Here is a 24946-nt window from a genome sequence, read left to right on the forward strand (position 1 = left end):
TCAACCACTCCTAAAAATATTAATTTAGAATGAATCCTTGGTCTAAAATTAGACATCTAAGTATATCTCCCCACTCCTCCACCCCCCCCCCAAAAAAAAACCTGAAAGCAGTGACTAGAAGACATCATCTTACACCCAAGTTCATAGCAATAGTATTCATGCTGGCCAACAAATAGAAACAGACGATGGATGGATGGATGGATGGATGGATGGATGGATGGATGGATGATGGATGGATGGATGGATGATGGTTGGGTGGATGAAGGCAAAATATAGTAAAGGTAGTACCTAGAGAGAAAGATGATGACCTCACAGAGGGAGAGATCACCTGGGATTTGCAAATGGGATGACTGAACTTCCAAGGACTGTCAAACCCAGATTGCAGGTTGAGCCCAGCCTATATTTGTGTAGTGTTTTTGTCCCACATAGAAAGGTGAGTTCCTGCAGCACTTCCTACAGGACCCCTATTGATGGAGAAGGGTCTTGGTTGTTCATGAAATGGCCCCTCCTGAATCCCATCAGTGCTCAGTCCCTCTGTCTTTACGCTCCTCTTCTTACAAAGGAGCCCACAGTGACTGTTAGCTTCCCCCCACCAAGGACTCGCATGGATTTAAAAGGATTATGCTTGAAGGGGGAAAGCAGCCTCTAATCGCTGGGAAAGGACACGCAGCCTGGGACAGAAGAGCTCCAAGGAATTTCTGTGTGTCACCGTTGCGGTCCAGAGCCCAGGCCCCTACAGGACCATTGGGAGCACCCCTGGCTGTGTGCTCATCAGCATGGGCTGTGTGAGGCATATCCAGCTTCTCCTCTGGAAAAACTGGACCCTGAGGAAAAGACAAAAGGTAACAAGACACAGACAGCTGGGGGTTGAGGAGCAAAAAAAGAAGAGAAGAGGGTGGGTGAGGGCAGCGCAAGGACGGGCTGTTGTGTAGCTCTGAAGCAGCAGTAAACTGTCAGTCACTCTGTGAGCCTCTGTGACAAGTATCCTTTGAGGGAAACCATCGTTCTCTGTCCTGAGGCCTTTGCTGTCCACCTGCAACCCAGTAGTTATATGCCCATCTTCTCTTGCCCCCAGAGGAGGAATCCTTCCCTGACCACCCCTGGCTCTGACCCCAGCTTTTAGCCATCCATGAGGGAAGAACCACAGCCCATAAGAATCCACTCAAAGGAAAACCAGCTCCCCAAGAACTTTCCTGCAGAGGGGTTGGGGAGAATGAGGGGGACAGACTGTGCCCCAAGGACTCTATGAGGCCATCTGTTTTTTCACATTTTGGAAAGTGTGATGCTGCTGACCTCAAGTCATAGACTGAACACGTATTTTCCTTCCTTTATGGGCTAGAGCGACAGCACAGTGGGTAGGGCATTTGCCTTGAATGTGGCCGACCAGGGTTCAATTCCTCCACCCCTCTCAGAGAGCCCAGAAAGCTACCAAGAGTATCCGGCCCACACAGCAGAGCCTGACAAACTCCCTGTGGCGTATTCGATATGCCAAAAACAGAAACAACAAGTCTTATAATGGAGACGTTACTGGTGCCTGCTTAAGAAAATTGCTGAACAACGGGAGGACAGTGCTATGGGACAGTGTTATGGGTGAGAAATATAGCAATGCATCTTACAGTGGATGACATGTAGATTCAATGAGCTTCATTCCCTTATTGATCATCTCAGACACTAGCTGACCCCTTAGAACAAGCAAGTAGCACCACCCAGCCAGACCAGGCGCCTAAACACATAAGACACATTCTTCCCTGGATTGACTTCTTCACGGGCTGGGAAGATCTGAAGTGTGTTTTGGGTCCAAGAGTAATCAAAAATAGCATAATCCAGTTATCACCTGAGAAGTATAGGCAAAAGCCTTGAGGGATCAAGGATCCCCAAAGTGGTTGTGCAAATGCCAACAGACTTCTATTTTTTTTAAAAAAAAAAGGTAATGGGTGATTTTTCTTAAAAAAAATATAATTTTGAAGAAGTGATGTACTACTAGCTTGCCTAGCCATGCAAATGCAAAAGATTTATGAGAGCTAGAAGAGAAGAAAGGCAGATTAGGAGGGGAGGATACTGGGAAGAGGGATGAGATTCAGGCTCATGGAGGGAGGCTGGATGGACAAAGAGGATTGTCTGCTCTAAGGGAGAGCAAGTTTGCTCTGGAATCAAGATGAGTCTATATAGGCAGGACAGGGTTTTCCTGAGAGTCAAAGGAATGTTAGGAAAGAAGAGGGGTTAACTGGCAGAACAGATAAGATAGAGTTGGGAGTCTCCAGAGAAAAATCTAAGATGAAACAGAGCTTGCTCAAGGTCGGAGAGATAGCATGGGGGGTTAAGGTGTGCACCTTGCACACAGCCAACCCTGGTTTCATCCTTGGCACCATGTATGGTTCCCCAAGCACTGCCAGGTATTACCCCTGAGCACTGCTGAGCGTTTCCTTGGCAACTCCAAAAAGACAATCATGAGATATGAAGGTTGAAATTCCAGGCCTCAGAATACATGTCTTAAAGTGAGGACCAAGGGAAGGAAGAGGAATAACATGTTCAAGCAGACAGAGATGTGTTTGGAGTTGAAACTCAGACCTGTGAGGAAGGGGTACAAGGAGACTACTAAGGGCCTCACGCATAGCCCCGCGAGGTGGGAGCTCAGGTCAGCAGTTGGATTTGTAGCTGATTTCCTAGCTTACTAACTAACACGGGCTGGAGCGATAGCACAGCAGGTAGGGCGTTTGCATTGCATGCAGCCGACCTGGGTTCAATTCCTCTATCCCTCTCAGAGAGCCCGGCAAGCTACCAAAAGTATATCTCGTCTGCACGGCAAAGCCTGGCAGGCTACTCGTGACATATTCAATATGCCAAAAACAGTAACAACAAGTCTCACAATTTGTTGTGAGACATTATTGGTGCCCACTCGAGCAAATCAGTGGTCATCGGGAGGACAGTGACAGTGACAGTGACTAACTAGCACAACTGCAAGTGGTAGTGGACGTAGTTCAACCCTGGTGCTCTCTGTTGCATGTGGCTTGGCAAGGACTTGGGAGGCTGAAGGAGGAAAATGAGTCTCCCCTCATCTGGGGAAAACAATACAGTCCTCAGATTGCTTTCCTTCATCGAAGTTGATGGAACTTTCCAACTAGCCTTGACGTCAGGAGCCCACTGCCAATCTCTTGCTGGCTTCCCTGCTAGGATGAAAATAGCCAAAGCTTAAAACAAAATTCATAATTAAAGCAATCCATTTCTAACGTGTCCCTTTCATCAACAAGGTGACTCATCATAGGCCCCCTGCCAACAGCAAACGAGTCAATCATATTCCCTGTACACAGGATGTGCACAGTCTAGGCACAATTCAGCAACTGACTGTTGGTACTTCCAAGAAATTTGGATTCCTAGGGGCCAGAGCGATAGTGTAGTGGGCAGGGCACTTGCTTTGCATGCAGCCAACCTGGTACCCCATATGATACTCTGTGCCCACCAGTAATGATCCCTGAGCACAGAGCCAATCCTGAGCACTGCTGGGTATGGCCCAAAAACAAAAAATAAAAAAGGAAAATAAATTCAAATGTCAATTTCATTTTATTCTCAATGTGCCATTGAGGGCCTCTGTAACTATGCCTGAGGACCGTTTGCCAGAAATGGCTCCCACTCCTGGTGGGATACACCAGAATAACCCTTTCAAGGCAAGACAGAGTTGCATGGGGAGCTCCTCACAAGCCTCTGCTCCCTTTCTCTGGTGTTGAGGGAGTTCCCTGTTGAAGGAGTCTGCCTGCAATGTCCTCCCTAAGTGCGACACCAGCCATACTACAGTGTGAGGAGCCCTTCAGCCGAGGACCATGTCAGGGCTCTCCCAGGCTGCACTGGGTCTGGGCCCCATTCCTGGGCTGCAGTCCCCGATGGACTGGAAGGTGAGATCAAGGTCTGCTATGCCTCCAGCTGGCGTCCCCACTGCCACCACATTTCAGGGATTTGCAGGATGTCTGGGTTAGAGGGCGGCAACCCCCACAGCCCCCTGTAGCTCCAAGAGGGGTCTGCGGCTCTTTCCACAAACTCTTGGTTCTTCTGCAAATTTCTACCTCTGCAAAATGATGATTCTGAAAAAAAAAAAAAAAGCACCATGTATTCAGCCCATAATTCAGTTCCAAGTGTTTTAATTCCTTAGACTTTCATGGTTTGGGGTTAACTATTGTGAGCAAGAGTGGAAACAGATACCACATCGCCCCCACCCCCCACCTCAGCTGTTCCCTTCAGGGCATTAAGTGACAATCTCCAGATCTCTGCCCTCCTTCCTCTACATTTTTTGTTCCTTCCTCTGTTCACATTGATCAAGTATTAGCAAGTGCCCAGCAACGCCTGTCACCTTAACCCTCACCTTATTCTGTGAGCACCATTGCCTCACAGGGAAGGGAGGGGAAGGTGGTTTCAGAGAAAGTAGGTGCTGCAGGCTTGACCTGGGACTCAGCCCCACAGCCGTGCCCACAGCCCCACACTGCCCCCACCTCTCAAGTGCGACAGACTGGCTTGAAGACAGGGCATCCCCTAAAATGTCATGCAAACCAGGGCAGTGTAGAGAGTCCCAGGAGCACTGTGGACAACCACTCCAGACGGTAAATGTAGCTCATTTCCGGTCTGAACTTTAGGGCTGCATGGCCCCCCTGTGCTACAGGGCTGGCTGAGTGGGCGCCAGCCTTTGCCTTCAGGAGTCCTGGTCAGGTGGGAGCTGGCACCCTCCCATGAGGATGGAGAGGAATCACCAAGACAGGGAAAACTGCGATGGCAGCACAGTGCCAGGAGGAACCGTGAGACCTCAGAAGAGAAACAGGTTGGAAAGGACCAGAGACAACTCCTTGAACAGTCACTGTTACTGTCACTGTCCTGTTGTTCATTGATTTACTCAAGTGGGCACCAATAACGTCTCCATTCATCCCAGCCCTGAGATTTCAGCAGCCTCTCCTTACTCGTCTTTCCCAACATATTGGAGGCTCTTTCAGGGTCAAGGGATGAGACCCGTTATTGTTACTGTTTTTGGCATAATGAATACACCATGGCTAGCTTGCCAGGCTCTGCCGTGCAGGGGGAATACTCTTGGTAGCTTGTCAGTCTCTCTGAGAGGCATATATATATTTCTCTCTATGATTTGTTGCCAACTGTCTGAACCCCATCAAATATGGAGTGGTAATTATGTAAAATGGGCAGGAAGTATCTTATGATGTGTCGTGCGGCCGTCCTGTTGTCCTGGACAGCGCGGTCTTGAACAGTATGTCCCTAAAGTGTGCATTGCCATTGCCACTACATAGGACACATGCACAGTTGCCATTGTTGTGGCCCAGCACTGTCTGGAGTGGGCTTAGAGAGATGATCTCCTATGCCTCTAGCCTGATCACACTGCCTAAAGTTCCTGCGTGTCATTACCCCCATCTAGCTTCCATGTACTTCTATTTCAAAAGGACACGCACACACACACACACACACACACACACACACACACACACTTAGGTTCATTGCAGCATTTTACACAATAGCCAGGATATAGAAATTCTGTACACCCAGATAGCCAACAACAGATGCGTGGATTAAGAAGTTGTGGGATACATACACAACGGAGTACTATGCAGTTGTAAGAAAGGATAAAAATCATGCAATTCCATGTTTGCCACTCAAAGCCTCTTTTGCAGACCACAACACCCAAAAGGAGATAGAGAACACAAGGGATTGCCCTGCCACAGAGGCAGGGTGAGATGGGAGGGATGGGGGTGAGAGGGATATTATCCATGGTGGTAGAAAATGGGCACTGGTGGAGGGATGGGTATTTGATCATTGTATAATTGAAACCCAAGCACAAAAGATTGTAAATCTACAACTGTACCTCATGGTGTTTCACTAAAAATAATAATTAAAAAAATCATGCAGTTCCTTGCCAATGTGAATGGAACTGGAGGACATATTAAGTGAAAGCAGAGGGAAAAGGGCACATACTGGATGATCTTAAAAGGTAAAGGTAAAGGCCCTCCCGTTGATCGTCGATTTGCTCGAGCGGGCCCAGTAATGTCTCCATTGGAGACTTTGTTGTTACTGTGTCTGGCATATCCAATGCTCTCGGTAGCTTGCCGGGTTCTCCGAGAGGGGCGGAGGAATCGAACTCGGGTCGGCCATGTTGGCCGCTTGTAAAGCGAACGCCCTACCCGCTGTGCTATCGCTCTGCAAGACAAAACAAGGGAACAGAGAAGATTGAACAATGACAACCCCTTGAAATACAAACCAATCACCAAGAGTGGGATGTGGGAAAGAAGACTACGGGACAGGGTGGGAGGGTTATGAGCAGTTTGGTGGTGATTGGATATATTGCATTTTGTATATGAATATTGTAAATGTGAACACTATTCTATTCTGAGGCCTCTTGAGTCTAAGGGGGATTCTTATTTCCTCTGTCCCAGACCCAGGTGCCTGGCAGTTCCTGGAGACAGGCAGGCAGCTAGTAGCCCACCCAGGGCCCGGTCCTACTTGTCCGGGCTGAGAATCCACCTAGGTTCTAAGTACCGACTGGAGAACCCCACAGCTTATTTCAAGCGTCCTTTCTACCCACTTTTAAATCTAAAAGCATGGAAGGGAAGAACGTGAAACAAGCGAAGACTTAAAACAAACTCAGCCCTGCCCTTCCCTATGACCCCTCCTCCCCCACACAGACACAGCAGCACTGGGCGGGGGAGGGGAGGCAGAAAAAAAACAGCAGAGAACAAGGAAATACCAGTTTGCAAAAAACATGCCCATGGCCCCTTCTGAGCATCGGCTGGGCTTAATTAAAGTTACAGACATGTTTAAAGGGAAGGGGTGGGGGACTGAGGGCCGCTCTAAAAACATGTTTTTAATTCCACTGTGGAATTTCTCCCTAGGGTCTTGCCTGCCGTGTTGAGCAGCAGAGAGAAACAGGGATGCCGCTGTGGGGTGGGGGCGCTGATTGGGGGTCTGCGGGCAGAAGAGGTTGTGGCAAGGCTGGAAATGAGTTCTGGGGTGCTTTGTGGAGGACTGAAGCGTGAGGTGAGACACAGTCCTCCCAAACAAACACCGCTGAGTTAGAACAATAGCGCAGGCCCCTCAACAAATGTGTTTCTAAGGCCATCCCCCTCCCACCCTCCGTCTCCCCCCACCCCCACCCTACCTACAGCCTGGATCTCTGTCCCAGGGGTGCATGGAATTACCTGAGCTGGGTTCAGAGAAAAGCCACACTGATTCCTGCCTCTAGGGATCCTGGCAGCACTGATATGGGGGTGCGGGGGAGGGGGGCAGGGGGGAGGCAGGCCTCAGCTTAGTGTCCCCCCCCCACTCCCCTCACCTCCTGGGGGATTGCTGCAGTCAGCAAGGTGAGAACTAGAAATCTGGGTCACCCGAGGTGATCACTGGCCTGGCTGGACAGGGATTATAGGAGAAAACAGTGGGCTAACTCAGAGATAATGCCCACTGCCAGCCCGTGGGCCAGGCAACGGAAGAACGAGGAAGCTTTCCAGATGGATGGTAGGACTGAAACACCAGATACTGAAAAATCTGGGCGGGGGGGGGGGGGGGGGGCAAGAGTGATAGCACAGCAGGTAGGGCGTTTGTCTTGCACTCAGCCGGAGTAATTCCTCAGTGCATGAGCCAGGAATAACCCCTGTGCATCGCTGGTGTGACCCAAAAAGCAAAAAAACAAAAACAAAACAAAAAATTCAGGAGGGGATGAGCTGTAGAGTGTAGCCAGTGCAACTCAAGGAGGACCCAGACAATGCCAGGGGCCAAGAGTGCTGTTTTGCACTGGACTGGGATATCTATTCTCCTCAAGGCCAGACAGGCCCACTGTCTGATCCTTGCCCTGGCCCTCCATCCCCCTGCAGGAAGCCAGGATGGTTTTCCCAGGAAGCCTCACACTTCCATACTGGCAACTGAGTAGGAATCTCGAAAGGGGAAGTGGAGGCGACACGGCTGTGAGTGGCCTAAGCATAGGCTGAGCGTTTTAATTTTACCTCCTTGTTCCTTTGCCTTCACCATGTATACTGCCCATTGTGTTATTGGGGTCCTTGGAAGAAGTGAGTCAGCAAGAAATGTTCCTGTGCCAGCTTCTGCATTAGGCGTTTTACACTGTTCATTTATTTCATCCTCATATCTGCTTGTAGGCATAGGTTCTGGTACGCCCCTATTTTAATAGGTGAAACCCCAAGACACCGAAAGGCTGTGCAGGGCCATGGAGCTCATTGGGAGTAGACCAAGAACGCTGATATATTTTCAACCCTCGGGGTATACTTTAGGACAAAGTATACCATTTTATTCATGAGGAAACAAGTCTCAGAGATTAAGCAATCTGAAGTGATTCTTTTTATAGCTGTTTCTGCTTTTTATTTTTGAGGGGTGGAAAGAGTCATACCTGGCGATGCTGGGTGGCCACTCCTGGTGAGCTACTTGGGAATGGGCCACTCTTGGCAGTGCCAAGGGACCAGGCAGTTCCAGCAATTCAACCTGGGACTCCCACATGCAAAGCATGTACTCCAACCCTCTTAACTATCTCCCCAGCTCCCCAAAAGCGATTCTTATCTCAGATCTTGCAGTTCTAAATCAGTGTCTAATCTCACTACTTGGAAGGAAGGCAGAAAGCCAACGTTGTAAACTTGAGGCTTAAGGAAGAGTCAGATGTGCCGAGCCGAGACTGGCAGTCTCATTTCGGCGGTGGAGATACTTGGAACAACTTCTGGTTTCCTCACATGCCTGTATCACTCCTACTGCTTCTTGTCCAACTTGCTTCCCGACCTGCTTGTACACAGGAGCCCCTGAGAAGGGAGGCAGGAGAGAAGGACCCCTGTCCATGGCCCGGGGGAGCAGTTTGTTAAACCTAAAAACAAGCCTTCATGTCAACTCCAGCTTTCCCTAAGAGCCTCCTAGCCAATATTGACCCAGGCGCACTCATTCCACAGGTGTCTTTGTACCTAAGATAAGGCTGTCCTGATGGATGCTACACCTCTCTGCTTGAGCCACCTAGTGTGGATCAGGACTGCTACGAGAACCTATACCTCACAAACACTCATGGCCCACCAGCCCCTCAAGGCAGCCACCAAGCTACACTCGAAGCAAACTTGTTTTGCAGGCACGGAACAGGTTCCCTCCACCCAAGTTCTCAGGGAGCCATGGACTCAGACTGCAATGAGGAATTGCTCTGTGAAGGAAAGGAAACTCAATTCCTCCAAGGTCCATCATCTCCCCTCACAGAAAAGAATTGCAGGACACAAAATAGTGAAGCAAAATAGTTTTACTGAAATTTACTTAGAGAAGTATTAGAAGAACGGGGGTGAGGGGGTGGGATAGAGAGACAGAGACAGAGACAGAGAGAGAGGTACATGTTCAAGATATAATACAGGCTTTTCCAGAGAGGGAAAATGCAGAGAATGGCTTTTGGGAGAAGGTTATATATAACTTCTCCAATTGTTGGGCCTAGAGTTCTCTGCTGGAGCGATAGCACAGAGGTAGGACATTTGCCTTGCACACAGTCAGCCGGGCTGACTCTGATTCCTCCGCCCCTCAAGCTACTGAGCCCCACAAGCTCCTGAGAGTATCTCGCCTGCATGACAAAGCCTGGCAAGCTCCCCATGATGTGAAGTATTCACTATAAATACAGTAACAACAAGTCTCACAATGGAGATTTTACTAATGGGAGGACAGTGCTACAGTGCTACAGAGTTCTCTGCATACATAAAAATCAACCTGGAAGAACTGCATGCTAAATGTAGGAAAAAGACCAAACATGATAACCTCTCAGTGCCTATATTATAAACCATAATGCCCAAAAGGAGAGAGAGACAGACAGACAGACAGACAGACAGACAGAGAGTTAGAAACAGAGAGCAACAGAGAGAAAGAAGAAAAATGCCTACCATAGAGACAGGCTGGCAGGGGCTAGGGTGGGGAGAATGAATACTGGGGACATTGATCGTGGAGACATGGGTGACAGAACATTGTCTGACTGAAATCCGATCATGAACAGCTTTGTAACTGTGTATCTCACAGTGATTGAAAAAAAAAAAAAACCCTGCACAAAAAATCAGTCTGGGTGTTGTCAAAGGGAATGTGGCATACTCTTGATGTCCCTTTCATATTCTTATCATGACCCTTCAAGTCGCCTGTAGTTCTTTATTTTCTAATGGGGCTCACCCTTGTTTGGGTGGGGCCTCAATTTCTCCTTCTCTGAAGAGTTTATTAAGATTTGAATCTCAAAGGGATGTGATCTCCATGTCTTTGGGTTTCAGGGCTTGGCAATTTCTTATATTTTTCATCCCAAAAGTTCCTTTCAGGAGCCCCTCTACTTGTCTGTCTGCAACATGCTTCATGTCCCCTTGGGATCTTAGTGTTCTTCTTAAGGTTTCTGGAGCAGGGGTTGGATTAAAGATCCAGGATGTTGTCAATTGACGTCTTCCCTTCACCCCCATCCCCCCACCCAAGTGACATCTTCCCAACACCTCTCACCCTCAAGTACAAAGCCACAGCCTACAGGCTGAAAAAAAACACTTTAGACAAGTGTTTTTATTTTTTTATTTTTTATTTATCTATTTATTTTATTAGTGAGACACCATGAGGTACAGTTGTAGACTTACAAATTTTGTGCTTGGGTTTCAATTATACAATGACCAAATACTCCACCAGTGCCCATTTCCCACCACCATGGATCCCAGGATCACAGGATCCCTCCCACCCCCCCATCCCCCCATCCCACCCTTCCTCTGTGACAGGGCAGGCATTCCCCTCTGTTCTTGCCCTCCTTTTGGATGCTGTGGGCAAGTGTTTTTAAATCTGAATTGAACTTAAATTTAAATACTGACTTCCAACTGCTCATTGACACCTAAAGTTTCCCCCAGAATTGTAAAAATTCTTGGCAGTTTGGCTTGCTTTGTTTCTTTAAGCTATAAGAAACTGCCAAGGGAAGAACACTGGTTCTGTGCTAATGCAAATTCCTAAAAAATAGAAGCAATGTAACGCCACTGTTCCCCCCCCCTCCAAGCCCCCAACAAGGACACAGTTTTATAGTTGAAATACTGGGTAGAGGCATGGAAGAAGGAAACCTTAGATAAATATGCCTCAGTTCAAGTCCCTATAGCTTAGACTGGCACGATGCTGATAAGTGCCCTTAACCTCAGTATTGCTGGTCTTACTGTATTTCATTTTGTCCTTCCAGATTCGCTTGGTGGTGGAACTTGTGTGGCCTTTATCTTTATTTCTGGTCTTGATCTGGTTAAGGAATATCAATCCACTCTACAGCCACCACAAATGTAAGTGAGAGCCTGGGCCAGCCTGGAGCTCCTGCTCTGCCATTCACAAAGATCTTGTGTGGGGAGGGCCCGGGGTGGGGCGGGGGAGAATAAAGGTGTCACAAGCAAATTTGCTCAGATATATTTTGTGTTTGTTTTTGCATCTGCTGGAGTTTTTGTTTTTGCTCGGAGGGAGGCACTCTCAAGGGGCGCTCAGGGAACCTGGGGACACTCCCCATACTACTTGGTCACTCAGGTGGCCAGTTCTGTGCTAGGGGCTGACGGTGCAGAGAATGTGATGCTGTTCAGGGCACCAGGGCACTCCAGGGATGCTGGGACCCTCCGGTGTTCCATGCAGCAGTGTTCTGGAGGCCATGTGGTACCTGGGGTCAAACTTCAGTTGGGTATATGCTGGTATCTGCCCTTATTCCTGCACAAAATCCCTAGCTTCTCTCCGTTGGAGTTTCTGTTTTTCTTTTTAAATATCAAAAGTCTTGCCACTCAATGCCTCTCTGACAAAACACAGTACCCAAAAGAAGAGAGAGAGAACAGGGAGGAATGCCCTGCCACAGCGGCAGGGTGGGACGGGGGGTGGGGGTGGGGGGAGGATGGGGGGTGGGAGGGATGCTAGGACCCGTGGTGGGGGAGGATGGGCACTGGTGGAGGGATGGGTACTTGATCATTGTATAACTGAAACCCAAGCACAAAAATTTATAAGTCTATAAGTGTACTTCATGGTGTTTCACTAATAAAAAAAAATGATAAAAATAAATAAATAAATAAATAAATATCAAAAGTCTTGCTGATTTTTAAAGGGGCATATTATAGGTGAGTGTCCTAAAATATTTGGAGGTCAATTTAGGAATATCATATATGGTATTTGAAAAAAATAGGAGGGAAAGCTATGTAAGATATTATTATACTTGTGTTGGAGAGATAACACAAGGGTTAGGGCACTTGTCTTACATGTGACTGACCAGGCTGGATCTCAGGCACTGCATATACCACCAAGAGTGACCCCTGAGCATAGAGCCAGGAATAAGCTCTGAGTGCCACAGGGTATGGCCTCAAAGCCAAGAGAAAAAGGAAATAAAGTATTATGCTTAATAAACTATTATTTCTCAGATCCCAGAGCTTTTCTGGGTCTGAGCATGAGCTTGTCTGCACCCAATTTTAGCCAGATGACATCTCCCTCTAGGCAGTTGACATTCTGCAAAGCTCTTCGGTTCTCTTTTCTCCTGACTCCTGTCCATGAGCTTCAAGTTCCAAGTTCAGTGTCAGTCTCCTGGGCACCAAACTCTTGCTTCTGTACCTTATCCCCAGAAAGCTTCTCGCTTCCCCAACATGCAAGCAGATTTGAGGAAAGTACTCAGAATGCAGTTGAGATGAATCTCTGTTCCTTCTGGGGATTCACCCAGTTCCTGAGCCCTGTTGAGCTAATATTCCTTTCCCCACCCTCCACAAAATGATATGCTTCCCCTCCCGCTGTCCCTTTCTGCCCTTCCTTCCACACTCTCCTAGAACGCTGTCAGTCCCCTTACTCCACTGGGGGCTTGAGTGAAGAGAGCCTGTCCCAATCCCTAGCCCCGAGTGGGCATACCTCAGGTGCCCCTGCTTCTTCTTCATTTTTTTAAAAAATTTTTATTAGTGAAACACCATGAAGTACTGTTCTAGACTTACAAGTTTTTGTGCTTGGATTTCAGTTATACAATGATTGAGTACCCATCCCTCCACCAGTGCCCATTCTCCACCACCACTAATCCCAGTATCCCTCCCACCCTCGGTCTTCCAATCCCATCCTGCCTCTGTGGCAGGGCATTGCCTTTTGTTCTCTCTCTCCTTTTGGGTGCTGTGGTTTGCAAAAGAGGCACTGAGTGGCAATCATGTTCGGTCTATAAAAAATATGGAATGCTTCACAAATTTGCATGTCACCTTTGCGCAGGGGCCATGCTAATCTTTTCTGTATTGTTCCAATTTTAGTATATGTGCTGCCGAAGCAAGCACACCCCTGCTTCTTAACTGAAGAAGGGAGCACCTGGGCTTGGCCTCCAGACCTAATTAACCCATTTCCTCATTTTCTCTCCTAAAGGCCATTTTCCCAACAAGGCGATGCCCTCAGCAGGACTCTTGCCATGGCTCCAAGGAATTTTCTGCAACATGAATAACCCTTGTTTCCAAAGTCCCACTCCTGGAGAATCTCCTGGAATTGTGTCGAACTATAACAACTCCATGTAAGTGTTGAGCTTCCCAGTCTGATGGGGAGTTCACGGAGGGGGAGGGGAGGAAGGTGTACCACAGCTATTCCTCTATTTGCTTCGTAGCTCTGGGGGAAATGTTTTGTGGCTTAAAGAGCAGTGCTGTCTCTCCGGAACATTCTATTAACTGCCAGGACACCTGGGAGAAAGTTTCAAACTAAGGTGACACGGGCATGGGTCCTTATCTCCCCAAACTGTGACCTGGAGTCCTTCCATGGCAGCACTGTGTCCTCCCCATAACCAGGGGCTGAGAACAACGACATCCCTACACATAACTCTCCCAGTCACAGTTCCCCCGGACATCGCCTTGACAGAGCTTGTCCTCCATGGAGAGGTTTGGAGCAAAGGTCAAGGACATGGTGAATGTGGGCAAATCTAAGTTGAAGTTGGCTCCTGGGGAGAAAAGGACAATTTCCCAATTCTCAGTCATAACTGCCTCCTGCTCCCCAGGCCAGGGAAGGCCTGCATATGGCCACAGAGCTGCCACTTCTAATTTGTGGGGCTGAAACCCATTTGCAGAAGCTGATGGCAAATGGGGACCCCTTCCCAGGAACTTGTCATACACAAAAAGTTTTATTGTTGGTAGTATTGTGGACTGCTGGTTAAGGATCTCTGGTCTTAGGTAGATGCTCTAGTTTTGGATCTTCCCCACAGAGCAAGAGGTGAGCGATGTGATCTGAGTGGGTCGGATTGCCAGGGGCTCAGAAGTGAGTAGGATCCCTTGCACCCACTGTGCTGTCTGGACTTATACCTGCAGTCTAGCTGCAGACACTTCACCCTGTCCACAGGTACACCAGGTCAGATGGAAACTGAGACACTTGACTACTCTAGCTTTTTTTTTTCCTCCAGCTTTTTCTTGGAGGAATTTTGACTAAAATTTCTCTGGGACAAAACTGTCTTTTGACTTAACCAAAAGGATATTTGGGAGGCTGGAGTGATAACACAGTGGGTAGGGCATTTGCCTTGCACGCGTCTGACCTGGGTTCGATTCCCAGCATCCCATATGGTCCCCTGAGCACCACCAGGGATAATTCCTGAGTGCAGAGCCAGGAGTAACCCTGTGTATCACCAGGTGTGACCCAAAAAGCAAAAAAAAAAAAAAAAAAAAAAAGAATATTTTGTAAATCCCACTAAGAACAGACAATGGTTCCTTTTTTCCCCCTGAAGTGACAGAGCCCAGATTATCATGAGTCTATCATTTACTGACACCAGTTAGGTAAAAGAGGCAACACCTGTCTTCCTAAGAATGTCATGGGGGTGACAGTTCAGTGGGGCTCCTGTGGCAGCAAACATTGCCTACAAACTCACATTGCAACTTTCATCTTCTGGAGGCGTCTGGAGAAAATCACCCACTACGTGTCCAGGACTTCCTGTGGGGTCATGCTATCAAGCAGGGAGAGTCCTGGGGTGTCTCAGCAGAGGGTCCCTGGAGCAGAATAGAACAGATTTAGGACTGATTGGCAATGTCTTGAGATCTTAGGGTGGTATTTCTGGAAGGAGGCCTTTAGATTGCAGATGGACTTGGCATATAAAGCAGAAATTTGGAATTTTATGTTTCACAGACACAAACACACAGTGAAATATTGACAGGTTATTATTCACAGATCTTTTGCTTAGAACACCCAAACACCCCCCACCTACCATTCTCAAAGATATGCTTGGGATACTAGACCTTGCAAAGCCAAGGGCAGTGAGGCAGCTCCGTGGATGAGTAGATGAGAACTGGAGGTTGTCAGGAACTGTATTCTCCCATGTGGGTTTGCATGGTACAGCCTGCCTCTCGGTATCTGCCCTGTTCACCATTTACCAATGTCTCCATATACCAAGGTCTCCTGCTTCTCAATGCCTAGATGTATCACAGAACTTCAAACTCAGTCTGTGCATTCAGATTCCTTGGAACAAATCTAACCAGCCTGTTTTGTTTTCCTCGTCTAATCTGCCATTGCAGAGGGTGGCATGTGTGCATCAGTGTGTGTGTATACATGTAGATGTCCTCAGGTGCTCACATATGTAGGGAGGAATTTGAGTACCTGAATACCACGGGGTATGGCCAAAACTTGAGCCCTGAGTACCACAGGGTATGGCCCAAACCACCCTCAAGAATAAATAATAAAATGAAAAGCTTTTCTGGACAGGGGACACAGAACACAGGACTGAGAGATGACCAGCTCTGGTCCAGTTCTAATTGAGTAAAGTGCTCCCTGGCTGTTGCTCTCTATGTGCTAAGGAGTAACTAGCCTCTTCTTTGTTTCCCCTTGGAAGCGTTGTAAGGGCTACATGTGTAGGACACTTGTGTCATCGTATTAAAACAGCACAGAAGTTATCATGAAAATGACAACTCTTCTGGGCTGGAGTGATAGTACAGCAGGTAGAGTGCTTGCCTCGCATGCTCCCTACGTGGATTTGATCTCCAGCACCCAATTTGATCCCTCAATCCTGCAAGGACTAATTATTGAGAACTGCCAGGTGTGGTCCAAAAACCAAGAAGGAAGAAAGGGAAAAATGGGAGCTTTCTTCTTTGATGAGACTGGTTTTCTTTCCAGCCTGGCAAGGGTATATCGAGATTTCCAAGAGCTCCTCATGGATGCCCCAGAGAGCCGGCACCTGGGCCAAGTCTGGGCAGAGCTGCGCACCTTATCCCAGCTCATGAACATCCTCAGGACACACCCGGAGAGAATTGCAGGTAACGAAGGGTGTGGGGTGGTTCCCCACTATCTCCTGCTTCACCCATCTGAGATATTCAAGGCACAGGAAGGAGGGGGGGGAAAAGGCAGGAAACACTCAAGGGGGAGGGGTGAGGAGGGTCAGAGCTGGAGCTGGGACCTTACCTCCTTTCAGCACCTAGTCCTGGTCCAGAGTGACCATTTCCTCTTTCATGGTCATAGTGGTCGCTTCCCTAACCTATCCCATCTCCCTTTGCTGTCCTTGCCCCCACCCCCTTACCCCCACTTCCCCAGTAGCAAGCTTCCTACTAAGGACCTGTTCTCCTGCTCTTCATTTTTATTGCCTTTGAGCTCTAGTTATTTCACTACTATGTTTCTTTATATCTCACATATGAGTGAGGTCATTCTAAGTCTGTCCCTCTCTCTCTCTGACTCATTCAATTCAGCATGAGATTCTCCAGATCCATCCATGTGTCAGCAAATTACATGACTTCATCTTTTCTTATAGCTGAATAGTATTGTAGTGTGTGTGTGTGTGTGTGTGTGTGTGTGTGTGTGTGTGTGTGTGTGTGTTGATAACTTCTTTATCCAATCATCTATTCTTGCATTGTTTCCAGATTTTGGCTATTGTGAATAGTGCTGCAATGAACATAGGAGTGCATTTCTTTTCTGCATTTTGTTTTTGGGTCCTTGGGGTATATTCCCCAAATTAAAAAAAAGGGGGGGAGTCAGAGAGTTATTACAGTAGGGAAGAAACTTGCTTTGCATGCTGTTGACTGGGTTTATATCCCCAGCACCACATATGGTCTTCCAGGCCTGCCAGGAGCAAGCCCTGAAAAACATAAAAAAATAAAGTAAAATAGAGAAAAAGGAAAAGCTGATTTCATGTGCCTCCCATAGCCGTCTCCTACCACCAGATTACCCCTCCTGTGTCCCCTGGTGCCTTGCTGCGCTGGACGCAAGCTCAGTGAACCAAGGTTGGAAGAAGTTGGAAAGGTGTGAGCACAGTGATCACTCTGGGAGGATGGGGGAAAGAGGAGTCACCCACAAAGAGCACACTTCCTGGGCCTCCTGGAGCACCTAGACAGGTTGTCCTCACCGCAAGTGCTGTCTCTCACCATCCAGCACCACTATCCTTCCAGTGTGCAGCCCAGAGGACCTGTCGGCAAAGTCACCCCAGACCAAGGCTTCTCTGTGCTCTTGGCTGTGGGTCTAGGAAACCCCGAAGGAGCCTTGGGGCCCAACGCAAGCCCCACTCGCTGGGAACTGACAGGCAGGAGGCTGCATCTGCAGGCCAAGGGGCAGAGCAGAAAGGCTGTGGTAGGAGAACCTTCAGTTTGGAGACCTGAGAGGAGGAATAGGGCCCGCCCACCAAGGCTCCCCCCCCCAAAAAAAAAGTGAGGGGATTGAGAACCTCTGAGCCTGGTGGTTGTGAGAGTGGCCACGGGGACCCTTCCTCAAGTCCAGTGACTTGGTCTCTGCAGGAGTTCCAGGCTGGGGAACGGAAGATTCTGGAGTTTTTGCTGGGGCCCAGGAGTCTTGGTCCCCGAGTGCCCTGTGGAGGGTTAAGCCTCTGGCAGGAGGCGGGGCTGCGGCTGCGTGCACTTTTGCCTGGCAGCTCCGCAGTGACCTGGGAAAGTATGTGATGGCTGACCCAGGCGTCGCCCTCCTCCCCTGCAAACCTGTAGGGCGGCATTTCTCAGCGGGGGAGGATTAGCAGTCAAAAGACCAGCCCGAAGCCCCCTCCCCTCTCACCCCCCAGCCAGCTCGGGCCTCTCAATCATCTCCCAAAACCTTCCCCTGTACCTCCCACATTCTGCAGGCTTCCCACCCACTCCAGCTGGCCCACAGCTTCCCTCAAGCTCCTGGGGCCTGGTGGACCCCAACCCCCCTCCCCCCCCCCCCCCAGAGCTAATCTTCCCAGGGGAGAGAACAAGAAGAACCACATTTTAAGCAAAAACGTATTTTTTCTCCCCTCAGGTACCCAGTTCACATTTCTCCCTCAGGAGACTAGTCTGGTATCGGTCACCTCTTCCATGTGGGGGTCTCGTCTCCCTCCTGGGTGGCCCCTTCCCTCCTCAGGGCTATGGGACCAGCTCCTACCCTGTTCTTCCCCCTCCCTTCCCCCCCCCCCAATCTCAAAGGCACCTGGGGGAGGGGGTTGGAATCACTCCAGGTCTCCCTCTCCCCAGCAAAGTATTTGTATGTAAGGTTGGGTGAGCGAGTTAAAGAATAACAGAGATAAACAGTCAAATGGGGGCCCTGACTCCCAGGCAAGACAACAAAAGTATTTATTGGCACCTCCCATGATTCCACAGTTAGGAGGCCTGGATTCCATGGGATTCCATGGCGGGCTCTAATGCTGGGTATGGGAGAGAGGTGATCTCAAGGACTTACAACAGTGTGCTCAGTTTTGCTGGACAGAATCTGAGGCAGAGTGCAGCAGCCAGAGCCCCCTTAGTAGAGAGACTGTGTGTGTGTGTGTGTGTGTGTGTGTGTGTCTATGTGTGTGTCTGTGTGTGTGTGTCTGTGTGTGTGTCTGTGTGTGTGGCTGGGAGTGGTGTTTGCTAAAGACTGTGTTTCTGTCTTGCCATATTGGAAGAGACTGGAGAGGAACAGTTGAGCTGGCAGCTCAGAGGAAGAATGAAAGGCAGGGAGAGCCAGGTGAGAAGGTGCCTGGGCTTACATGATCAACAAGGAGGGCAGGCAGGAGTAAGACAGACCAGAGGGGGGGGGTTAGAACGATAGCACAGCGGGTAGGGCATTGCCTTGCATGCGGCTGACCCAGATCGATTCCCAGCATCCTATATGGTCGCCGGAGCACCGCCAGGAGTAATTTCTGAGTGCATGAGCCAGGAGTAGCCCCTGTGCATCGCTGGGTGTGACCCAAAAAAAACAAAACAAATCAAAACAAAAAAGACAAGCCAGCGGGTTCTAGAGATGGCTCTCTGCCTGCTGGGGCACCTTCTTATACTGTATCTCCCCCTCTCTCAAAGCCTTTGGGTTTTTCCTAGCAAAGGGCCAGCCATAAAGGGCACCCATGGTAGCTGCTGGTGTGCAGAAATGTCAGGGCTGGTGACCGTGGTTTGAGTTTTCATGCAGGCCCGTGTGTTGACTCCTGTCCTTTCCAGAGGAAAGTCACAGCAAAGTGACATAGGACAGGGAGAGCTCCCCCAAGCCCCCACCCCTGCCCTGAGAACAGAAGGGTGAGCACTCAGGGAGGACGCCTCCTGGCCTGGTGCCTGGTGAGGGGAAAATTCGGGGATTGGACAGGGCGGGAATCTAGGGTGTTAGGACTAAGGTAAAGTAATTAAATGAGAATAAAGAAATAGCAGTTCACTGAGCTCCTGGAGGGGTTGGGAGAAACAGACTTTGCCACGTAATTGTTCCTTTGATGTTGAAATGGTTTCACGAATACCTGGAGCTGTGCCCCTCCGCTCTCACCAGCTCTTCTCTCACTGTGGAAGAGGCCAGCTGCAGACTGTGTTGACCCTGGAGACAGGCGGTAGAGGTGGGTGTGAGTCCCTGGGAGAGGCTCATAGGGTCAAACATGCAGCCAGATGAGCACTGACAGTCTGCAGGCCTGGGAGCTGAACACACCCACCTACCATTCCTTGTCCCTCCTCACCACCACCCCAATATCCCTAGGAGGCAGCTGTAGAAAGTACAGAGACATTCAGTTACCTTCCCCAAGGTCACCTTAACTGCTAGGCACCCTTCATGCCTCCATGTAAAAAAGAATACTGCTTCTTGAGGCATTGAGGGAGTGTGACTAGGGCAGATCAGGGCATGCAACTGCAAGCCCAGGCAACAGCCATCCCCTTTATCCCACTTGAAACTTTTCTTGCCCCGAAGGGCACTATCTCCCAGTTGATGAAAACACCCATAGCCTGGAGACTCAGCGTGACAGCAGAAATGCTGAGAAGAAGCTTCAAACTCCTGACCACTGCAAGGGAAACACCACATGTGGCCCCTCCATTTCTGGACTGAGCCTTTTGTCTCTTAGCCCTGTGGACACTTGGGATTTCTGCTTGTCTGGTTTTTTTTTTTTATAAAGGAGTTCACAATATTTGATGACATGACATTTAATATTCAAACACCAATCCCACCACCATTTCACCTTCCCACCACCATATTGCGAATGTTTCTATCCCAAACCCCAATCCCTGCCCGAAAACAAAACCGAAATATTATATTTTGTATTGTTTGTTATGAAAAACACTGAAAATGCTACAAAAAAAAAAGAGGAAGGGGCCATTAAACCCTTCTATAAGAGATAACAAACACGTTGTTAAAGATTGAGCCTTGTGTGCTTTTTTTGTTTGTTTGTTTTTCGGGTCACAACCAGCGATGCACAGGGGTTACTCCTGGCTCGTGCACTCAGGAATCACTCCTGGCAGTGCTCGAGGGACCATATGGGATACTGGGAATCGAACCCGGGTCAACTGCATGCAAGGCAAACGCCCTACCCGCTGTGCAGCTCCAGAGAAAAGAAAACGCTCCAGCCCTGCCTTGTGTGCATATATATATAACATATATAGCTATCGAGAGTATCTCACCCGCACTGCAAAGCCTGGCAAGCTACCCGTGACATATTCAATGTGCCAAAAACAGTAACAAGTCTCACAATGGAGACGTTACTGGTGCCTGCTCCAGCAAATCGATGAACAACTGGAGGACAGTGCTACAGTGCTACAGTGATATATATATATCTGTAAAAAAAATTTCCCTCTAAGATTGGTTGCCTCCAACTTTGAACCCCATCAGATGTGGTGTGGTACTCTTGGAGTATGGGTAGGTGTGTCCTATGAAGTGCTGCGTGGCCAAGAATGCAGTCGTGCAGTCCAGGAATAGGTTAACTCCTGGGTGAAGCTCAGCCCGACTGTGTGGAGAGGGACTGGGACCATGGCGGCAGTTGAGTTCTGGAGGTTTTCAGCTTCTGGTGCGGGGTCCCTTGGAGCTGGGAGGGGTCTCACCTGCCCCTCCCCCGGGGCACCCTGAGTGAAACAACCTAGTGGCATGGTTATAGTGAGTGCCATGTTATGCTCCCTTCTGGGAGAGAAGGACATGCGATGTGGATGGTGGCCAGTGACGAGATTATCTCTCTGCTTGTCTGTTTTTATGCAGTTACATTTTGATGTTGTTGAATAACTTTTCTCTGATGATAAAGCTCAGGGTTCACACATAGGACACTTAATCTCTCTCCCTGAGCTGCCTCCTGAGCCACATCCCCATCCCACTGTTAACAATTTTGTTTGTTTTGGGATCACATCTGATGATGCTCAGGGGTTACTCCTGGCTCTGCACTCAGGAATCACTCCTAGCGGTGCTCAGAGGACTGTGTGGGATGCTGGAGACCAAACCCAGGTTGGCCGCGTGTAAGGCAAGCACCCTACCCACTATACTATCGCTCCAGCCCCCCAACTGTTGATACTTTGGAACAGAGAGTCCTTTGATTGCTTTTTTAAAAAATAATTCTTTTTGATGGTGGTTCTTTGTGAGGCAGGAGGGTAAGCTGGGGTGGGGTGGGGGCACCCAGTGCATATGGCATGTTTAGAAGCATCACTGGTCTCTATCCACTTGCACAAAAATGCTTCATGACATTGCCAAATATACCCAGGGGGACAGAGTTGCCTCACTCCAGCTCTTCCCCATTGCCCTTCTGAGATCACTGTCCTGCATTTGCATTAACCCAGGAAAACATCTAACTACCTGCCTGCTCCTCATGCTCACTTTTCTGCACCTTGTCACTCAGATATGCCCAACTGTTTTGCAGGAAATGCTGTAGCTATGTTGGGGACAACCCGCTGGCAGGATCACTGATTCCAGATGTTTCTAGAATACCCCAGAACAGAGCCTTCTTCTAAGAGTCACAGTAGAAATGTTTTCAATCCATTCTAGCTGCCTGCCCCCAGCTTTTGATCCCACGTCCCCTGCTCTTTCATTGCTATACAGGAAAGGGGATGCACATTCAGGACATCCTTAAACATGAAGAAGCAATGACACTATTCCTGGTGAAAAACATTGGCCTGTCTGACTCAGTTGTCCACCTTCTGGTCAGCTCCCAAGTCCGTCCTGAGCAGGTAGGTCGACATCATTAAGTAGGGGTCTCTGGGAAAGACCTGGCTCTCCCTGGCTTTTCTTCCTTGCTGCTTTCACATGTAGAATCCATAATTCATGCTGCCTGTTCAGGAAAAGGGCCTGAGAGGATGTGCTCTTTTGGCCCAGGGTTCTGAAATGGGACAAATACCAGAAACATTGAAAGCAACACAGATGCTCAGTGTGTACAAGAACCTTAGAATCCAGACTCCTATGAGAGCCGAGGCAATTGAGGTGTCTTGGGGTATTAATAATTATGTATCTAGGGAATTTTTAGGTACTAAAAAAAATGTGAGCGATATGGACAAGCACCTCACTCCCAGAATGTGCATTTCTCAGGGCCACAGGTGAGAATCGGAGAAGCAAAGTGGGAGCTGGAGAGATAGTACAGTGAAAGGTACTTTCCTTGCATGCAGCCAACCTGGGTTCTCTCCATGGAAACTGAGATGGTCCTCTGAGCTGTGTAAATGTGCTTTTTGAGCATGAAATGAGTCTTGAGCATCACCACATGTGGCCTTGTAACAAAACAAAAAAAAAAAAAGAAGGTATATAAGGCCTGGGAAGCATGTGATGGGACAGTTTTGTTTGCTTGTTTGTTTTAATTTATTGGGGGGAGGGGGTGTTTGGGTCATACCTGTTGGTGCTCAGGGCTTACTCCTGGCTCTGTGCTCAGATATCACTCCTGACTCAGGGGGCATATGCAGTACCAGGGATCAAACCTGGGTCAGCAGCATGAAGGCCGTCATCCTATCTGTACTCTCTCTGGCCTCGGATGAGGCCATTTTAAGTGAGATGGTCACAGAAGGCCTTCCTGAAGAATGATCTTAGAAAAGACTTGGCTGAGGAGAAGGCAGCCGTGCAATAAGGGAGAGGAGGAGAAACACTATCCATACAGTGTTCAGGGGTATGGGGAACCTTGATAAAGGCAGCATGGATTCCCAACTTCTGCACCATTTCTTCTCAGACCCCACCAGCTCCTTCTACTCCTCTTGCATATCCGACTGCTCCTCTGCCCCTATAGCTCCTTTGTCTGTTTTTAGAACCTCTCCCATTTATTCGAAACTCCTGTATTTGCCAAGTACATATGACTCTCGTCTGTGAGCTCCTGTGACCCTCTCACCAGTCCTTCTGGAGACCCCAAGGCAGTGGCCAACAGGGTGACTCCCTTCCTCTCTAGAACTAAAAAAGAACCCAGTCTTCCCAGGCCCATGGCAGGGTCTGCCCCTCTCTGCAGTTTAGAAGTTCTCAAGCTGAAGTGAGAACTCCTGTCCTCAAAGTGGGTCTCCAGTCAGACTCATCAAAAAGAAGGGGGAGCTAGCTAAGAATGCAAATTCCAGGGCTGGAGCAATAGTACAGCCGGAAGGGCGTTTGCCTTGCATGCGGCCAACCTGGGTTTGATCCCCAGCATCCCATATGGTCCCCTGTCAGGAGTGATTCCTGAGTGCAGAGTCAGGAATAACCCCTGAGCATAGCCGGATATGACCCAAAAAACAAAAGAGACAGAGAGAGAGAGAGAGAGAGAGAGAGAGAGAGAGAGAGAGAGAGAAACCCATAAGACCCAAAGTGCTTAAAAAGAAAAGAAAAGAAAAAAACAAAGAATGCGAATTCCTAAACTTCATCCCTGGCTGGCTTGAGACCTGGGTTTTCACAGACTCTGATTTGGGTCCCTGGTCTGGAGCATCCTGGGTGTGTAGATTCACGGTGTGAGGTTGATTCTGCCATGGGGTGGGAGAGGGAGGGGACCCCACCAGGGCGCTGTACTCAGGAGTAATCCCTGATGGTACACATGGGACCATATGTGGTGCCGGGGATATGGAACTAGATTTTGAAGGTTTTTCTCTGCACAGTGGTCAAGAAACCCTGACCTGATTTCCTGGCTTCTCAAGTCCAAGGGTCTTCACTGCAATGAGAACAGGGCTTAGTGTGTTAACCCCCAGAGCACGGCACCCTCCAGGCCTGGTGCCCTTGGGGCCCAGCCTTGGCTGCAGAGTTTCCTGGGAGTCAAACTGACTCTCTGACGTGGGCTTTCCTTCCCCTGCCAGGCCCGGCCAAGGAACTGCCCCCAGCGGCTCCTTTTCCCCTTTGCTTTCTCTTCAGCTCATAAAACTCGAGTCCTGGAAATGCCAGTGATGGCTTTCAGTGGGTCATAAAAGGAAGATGGAGATAAGGGCAGGAATTTAGGGGGAATTTCTTTCCCTTTCCCAGGCCATGTGACATTTGGACTGCTGGCTAACTAGTCGCCCTGATGCTGGCAGTGGGCCTGGGGCCGTTCATGTGTGGAGAAGGGGACGGGCTCACAGGGTCATGCCTCTGTGACATGTGGCTGGCTTGTCCTAGGTGGCAGATCCCAGGACTTAGGTGGGAGTTGAGGTCTCTGCACTGACTTGGGGCAGTCACAGAGAGCAGCCCCCTCAACTGCCTCCTCCTCCAGGTGCCCTGCTCCCCAGCTCTGTGAGGCCTTCCCTTTCTCCCTTGGAATAACCCTCCCTGGAGGCCATGTTTTCACTCCCTGAGCTGTCCAACATGAACATTCAGTCCCCGGAACAGACGGGCACTGGGCAGGAGGCCAGGGCAGCTGAGGAACTGAACTCTATTCATGGCTTGTTTTTTTTTTTTTAATAAACTCATTTTATTTAGGAAAATCCAAGTCGGGAAAGGTGTGTTTTGCACTTGGCAGAAAACGTGGACTTCG

At 49.0% G+C, this 24946-nt stretch overlaps 1 protein-coding gene and 1 non-coding gene across 2 annotated transcripts in view; one reads left to right on the top strand and one right to left on the bottom strand.

The window, feature by feature from the left end:
• The first annotated feature begins 776 nt into the window (after positions 1-776).
• The window catches only part of ABCA4 (ATP binding cassette subfamily A member 4), a 139770-nt gene continuing 115600 nt past the window's right edge, over positions 777-24946 (top strand). Inside the window, exons 1-5 of the mRNA XM_056122821.1 lie at positions 777-842; positions 11165-11258; positions 13327-13468; positions 16036-16175; positions 22111-22238. Of these exons, the coding sequence (XP_055978796.1) occupies positions 777-842; positions 11165-11258; positions 13327-13468; positions 16036-16175; positions 22111-22238 (570 nt within the window). The remainder of the gene's footprint in view (positions 843-11164; positions 11259-13326; positions 13469-16035; positions 16176-22110; positions 22239-24946) is intronic.
• LOC130032169 (U6 spliceosomal RNA) lies at positions 13135-13241 on the bottom strand. The gene has a single exon (XR_008793733.1). It is a non-coding gene; the product is annotated as a U6 spliceosomal RNA (small nuclear RNA).

The sequence above is a fragment of the Sorex fumeus genome, unplaced genomic scaffold (genome assembly GCF_029834395.1).
Source record: "Sorex fumeus unplaced genomic scaffold, SorFum_2.1 ptg000047l, whole genome shotgun sequence".
Lineage (NCBI taxonomy): Eukaryota > Metazoa > Chordata > Mammalia > Eulipotyphla > Soricidae > Sorex > Sorex fumeus.